A 6,000-nucleotide genomic window follows, 5' to 3' on the forward strand; every position below is an offset into this window, starting at 1 on the left:
ATGCTATACGTTTACCAAACAATCTGTCACTCCTAATCGCTAAATCCCATGAAATCTTATACGTCTAGTCTCTTACGTGAATGAGCTAAATAATATTATTTGATATTTTACGGTAATGTGTTAATAATTTCACACATAAGTCGCTCCTGAGTATAAGTCGCACCCCCGGCCAAACTATGAAAAAAACTGCGACTTATAGTCTAAAAAATACGGTACTAATGCTGCGTGTGCAATTGAAAAATGGTGCAGACCGCCTTATTTAAAGGCGTACTGAAATTATTTTTTAAAATTTAAACGGGGATAGCAGATCCATTCTGTGTGTCATACTTGATCATTTCGCGATATTGCCATATTTTTGCCGAAAGGATAGAGAACATCGACGATAAAGTTCGCAACTTTTGGTCGCTGATAAAAAAAAAGCCTTGCCTGTACCGGAAGTAGCGTGACGTCACAGGTTGAAAGGCTCCTCACATTTCCCCATTGTTTACACCAGCAGCGCGAGCGATTCGGACCGAGAAAGTGACGATTACCCCATTAATTTGAGCCAGGATGAAAGATTCGTGGATGAGGTACGTGAGAGTGAAGGACTAGAGTGCAGTGCAGGACGCATCTTTTTTCGCTCTGACCGTAACTTAGGTACAAGCTGGCTCATTGGATTCCACACTCTCTCCTTTTTCTATTGTGGATCACGGATTTGTATTTTAAACCACCTCGGATACTATATCCTTATGAAAATGAGAGTCAAGAACGCGAAATGGACATTCACAGTGACTTTTATCTCCGCGACAATACATCGGCGAAGCACTTTAGCTACGGAGCTAACGTGATAGCATCGGGCTTAACTGCAGATAGAAACAAAATAAATAAACCCCTGACTGGAAGGATAGACAGAAAATCAACAATACTATTAAACCATGGACCTGTAAATACACGGTTAATGCTTTCCAGCCTGGCGAAGCTTAACAATGCTGTTGCTAACGACGCCATTGAAGCTAACTTAGCAACGGGACCTCACAGAGCTATGCTAAAAACATTTAGCTATCCACCTACGCCAGCCAGCCCTCATCTGCTCATCAACACCCATGCTCATCTGCGTTCCAGCGATCGACGGCGCCACGAAGGACTTCACCCGATCATCCATGCGGTCGGCGGCTAGCGTCGGATAGCGCGTCTGCTATCCAAGTCAAAGTCCTCCTGGTTGTGTTGCTGCAGCCAGCCGCTAATACACCGATCCCACCTACAACTTTCTTCTTTGCAGTCTTCAGTGTTCATTAAACAAATTGCAAAAGATTCAACAACACAGATGTCCAGAATACTGTGGAATTTTGCGATGAAAACAGAGCTTTTTGTATTGGATACAATGTGTCCGAATACTTCCGTTTCAACGATTGACGTCACGCGCATACGTCATCATACATAGATGTTTTCAACCAGAAGTTTAGCAGGAAATTTAAAATTGCACTTTATAAGTTAACCCGGCCGTATTGCCATGTGTTGCAATGTTAAAATTTCATCATTGATATATAAACTATCAGACTGCGTGGTCGTAGTGGGTTTCAGTAGGCCTTTAAAAGAGGATTTTGCGTGTACCGTACGGGGGATCACCACAGAGACACTATTTACTGCACATCCATGTTATCATGCTCCTACCTGTGGCGTTTTGCTGTTTTCAAACAAGCAGGACACATCCGCCACTTTGTATGGGCATTTTAGAAGCAGTCTTGCATTGCATCTACATTGACAACATTTTTTTATATTTTCTTTACCGCTGAAGGTGCATGAGAGGGAAGCTGCACTACTGTGCTCAAGATGCAAAAAAAATTCATAGTTCTACTTCAACAATTTTTTATCATATATAATATATATTACTAATATATATTGTTTGTGAAAAAACAAATGTCATTTCAAAAAAATTAAATGACACCAAAACTCATCAATTGAATTAGTTTTAATCAGCCCCTTAAATCATGCAGCAGCCATGAAATAATGGATCATGTGTCCATTTTTTTTTTTTATGACCATCCAAATATGTTATAACGTACACGTAGGACTGAGGATTCTCTGTCCATCATTTGTCTTGGCATCGCAAACACTCTCACAGAGGTGTGTGTAACTATCAGTTTGCGCTTCCTTTTCAAATGTGCAAAATAAAGCGCAAACTAGTACTCTCGAAACGGTGATGAGTGTTGACAAATCGCATTGCATGTGCTGTATAATTATACTTGCATCTTCTCCTCCCAGTATTGTGAGTGTTTTGATGATCAGCATATATTTTGCATTTTAATGAAAACAGACGCAAAATGGATTGCTTGTTAAAAAAAAAAAAAAAAAATTTTTTTGGAAGAATGCATTTTTTTAAATTAGTTTTTAGTCTATTTCAATTCAGCAATAAGGAGCTTTTCTAACCTATAAAATGTTTTGAAAAGGTTTCATTTTAATTATAATACCAAATAATACATTTCGTGAATCTGTTTTTAAACGAGAACCGTGTTAAATCAAATTGTCAACCCAAGAATGGGATTGAATTGTTAGGTGACCAAAGATTCACACCCCTACATTTTACCCGGGTCGAAAGATCAAAATTTGGTTACCGGTAAATTTGAGTACAGTAAGCGAACAAAATACAAATAAAAAATCCTTAGCTTGTTGTAAACTGCTCAAATGATATGAAAAAACTTCAAACTGCCAGCAGGTAATTCTTCCATAAATCTAATTTATAATAATAATAAAATCCAATTATAATATGAAATTACATATTTTGCAGTGTTTCTTTTTAGGAAAGTGCAGCGATCAGTCTGAACATTACAAATCAAAAAATCTAATTAACACTATATGTATCCTCACAACCCTAATAAAAACACCATTAATACGTGTAGTAGTTCTGTTTACTTCCTTGATATGATTTGAGTTTTCACAAAGCTTTCTCTCTGGTCTTCTTAGGAGGTCTTCACAGAGATGGAAGAAAAGTATGGTGAGGTGGAGGAGATGAACGTGTGCGACAACCTCGGGGACCACCTGGTGGGGAATGTGTACGTGAAGGTGAGTGTCAGAACTTTAAATTGCTGAGAAAAAGGAAAGAAAATAAACCCTCAAGAGCCCTGTGATCACCTCTCCTTAGTTCCGCTGTGAAGAGGATGCCGAGAAGGCAGTGATCGACTTGAACAACCGGTGGTTTAACGGGCAGCCCATCCATGCGGAGCTCTCCCCTGTAACGGACTTCAGAGAAGCCTGCTGTCGCCAGTATGAAATGGGGTGAGTGCGAGCTGACTACTCGACGGACAACCAGAGTAGGCTAGAGGTTGGGACAGAGAACTGTGATTTACAGCCTTAGGGAAGAAGAGATGAATTAGATTGAGAAGATAGATGGGCCTGGGTACAACAAATACTGAATCAATGAGTAATGGTTTTTTTTCTTTTACAAAAATCTTTTACATACATTTTAAATGTTTAAAAATACTAAGGAAAACCTAGTACCGTAATTTCCGGACTATAAGCCGCTACTTTTCCCCCTCGTTCTGGTCCCTGCGGCTTATACAACGGTGCGGCTTATTTACGGCCTGTTCTTCTCCGACACCGACGAAGAGGATTTCGGTGGTTTTAGTACGCAGGAGGAAGACGATGACACAATGATTAAAGACTGACTTTTCATATACCAGTAGGCTGGTTATTTTGATAACGTACAGGCGAGCACTTTGTATTACTTTGCACCGTTGTATTATTTGTACTCTGCACGAATGCTGTTCGCCATGTCAAAGATGTGAAAGTTTGATTGAATGATTGAAAGATTTATTGTTAATAAATGGGACGCTTTGCGTTCCCAAACAGTCATCTCTGTCCCGACAATCCCATCCGTGGTAGCAGGAACCCCTATATACTACGGTAATTACACATCAAAACCCTGCGGCTTATAGTCGGGTGCAGCTTATATATGGAGCAATCTGTATTTTCCCCTAAATTTAGCTGGTGCGGCTTATAGTCAGGTGCGGCTTATAGTCCGGAAATTACGGTATTTGAATTTCCCTTCAAGGATCATAGTTGATGTGATATACTTAATTATTTAATGAAACCATGGGTTGAAAGGACTGACCTTTTGAGCTAAATATTGTCACATGAAACCATGGGTTGAAAGGACTGACCTTTTGAGCTAAATATTGTCACATGTACATATTCTACTTGTAACAAAATGAACTGCAACCTTTTAGACTTTCACATGTAAGTGACTTGGGCACATCCCCAGCTTACTCCAGCTAAGATATTTCCTCTAGCATTCACCATTTTACATCTAACATTTTACCCTCTTCTCTGCAAATCGCCTTCATTTCAGTTTTCTTGTTCACAGCTATTATCCTGGAGGGTGTGGCTCTGTGACAATTTTTGCTTCAAAATACAACCCAATGGGACTTTAGATATTACTTTTTACCAAGTTTTGAGAAAATATTTAGTAAAACAAAACAAAAAATGTTTGTGAATGACATTCTGACAATAAAATTGCATTTTGTGCCAAAATATTCAGGTATTTTTTTAAAGTCAATTCAAATTTTGCAAGTAATTTACTGTGAATATTTATGATAAATCACAATTCATTAATGTGATCTGAAAGAAAAACTATTATTTTGACAGCACTTGCTAATCATTAAAAAGTGTTACAACCCATACAAAACTTGGATTTGTAGTGCCTGAATTGTGCCATTTGCCAGTTGCGGTCAAGCCCATCATACATTAAGAAACAGCGGCTTCTAATCTTGACACAAAAACAGGCAACATCTGCATTTTTAATCCTCAAAAATCAGTAAATCATGTGTAATTTTGTTGTGTGCCCATTTTATTTAAACTGACCATAAATAAGACATGTCTTTAAAACTCAATAGACAGCTACACCTTTTGTGTTAGCTTTCAGTTCAAATCTTGTTTAAGTCGCCCCAGACTATGCAAGTTTTATCAACTCAGTTCCCCTGAATGTAAGATCATCTGACCCGTTTTATGGAAATGGTAACAGTTGCATCTCTGCAGGTCACTGGTGTGTGAGTGACGGGGGTGGGGGAAAGCTCTGACTAGCTACTAAATTTTTTGGCGCCACCAGTATGGAATGTATAACTATCGACCTTGAAAAATAGGAAGGCCGTGGTAAAAATTACCATCTTATAGTCGTGTCATTGGGTCAGTTTGGCATCTTTTTCTTGTCTTTCCTCCACTCTAAAACGAAAATGTAATCTTTCCACAGGGAATGCACTCGGGGTGGTTTCTGCAACTTCATGCATCTGAAGCCTATCTCACGCGAGTTGAGGAGAGAGCTGTATGGACGTCGTAGGAAGGGGTACATGTTGAAACACGTCCATCTGATTCAAACAACTGTTAAAGCTAATATTCCTTATCTGTCCCTCTCCTTTTTACACCTGCAGCCGTCACAGGTCTCGCTCACGCTCCAGGGAGCGACGATCCCGCTCGAGGGACAGGGACAGGGATAGAGATAGAGGCCGGGGGGGCGGCCGTGACCACGATAGACGCCGCTCCAGAGACAGAGAGCGCTCGGGACGCTTCTGAGCCCCAAAGCCAGAACTACTTCTTGCTTCCTTGTACCATCCGCACCATTTTTTTTTTTTTAAGTTTGTACCCTCCTGTTCCCGCGTTTATTGTAGGAAGAATGGTGTCAGATTTTTGAAGCTGCGACAGCTTTAAGTAACTTGTGTTATGTACTGAAATGACTTTCACCCCATTAAAATTTTTACGTAATGTGATGGCGATTCTGTGTACGTCGTTCTCATATTTGGCATGCAGTTTGTGATGTTTGTCTTATCTCAGTAGTAACTAACCATTAGAGACATGCTGGTGCAGTGCAGTGGACAGCCCAGATTGAGCACAAGGGAGACGAGAATCAAAGCCATGGCTTCACATTCCAGGTACAATTTGTAATGTCACTTAAGTTTAGCTGTGTCACAAGTGTGGATTAAATACCAGGACACGTGGAGGTGGACTTTTAGGAGGACAAATATCCAGCAGCAG

At 39.9% G+C, this 6,000-nt stretch overlaps 1 protein-coding gene across 1 annotated transcript in view; it reads left to right on the plus strand.

Annotated features, from left to right (window-relative positions):
• LOC133664384 (splicing factor U2AF 35 kDa subunit) overlaps positions 1-5,741 on the plus strand; it is a 9,597-nt gene extending 3,856 nt beyond the window's left edge. The window contains exons 6-9 of the mRNA XM_062068955.1: positions 2,941-3,039; positions 3,119-3,252; positions 5,222-5,314; positions 5,400-5,741. Coding sequence (XP_061924939.1) covers positions 2,941-3,039; positions 3,119-3,252; positions 5,222-5,314; positions 5,400-5,541 — 468 coding nt within the window. The 3' untranslated portion in view covers positions 5,542-5,741. The remainder of the gene's footprint in view (positions 1-2,940; positions 3,040-3,118; positions 3,253-5,221; positions 5,315-5,399) is intronic.
• The last annotated feature ends 259 nt before the right edge of the window (positions 5,742-6,000 follow it).

The sequence above is a fragment of the Entelurus aequoreus genome, linkage group LG14, assembly GCF_033978785.1.
Source record: "Entelurus aequoreus isolate RoL-2023_Sb linkage group LG14, RoL_Eaeq_v1.1, whole genome shotgun sequence".
NCBI classification, from domain to species: domain Eukaryota; kingdom Metazoa; phylum Chordata; class Actinopteri; order Syngnathiformes; family Syngnathidae; genus Entelurus; species Entelurus aequoreus.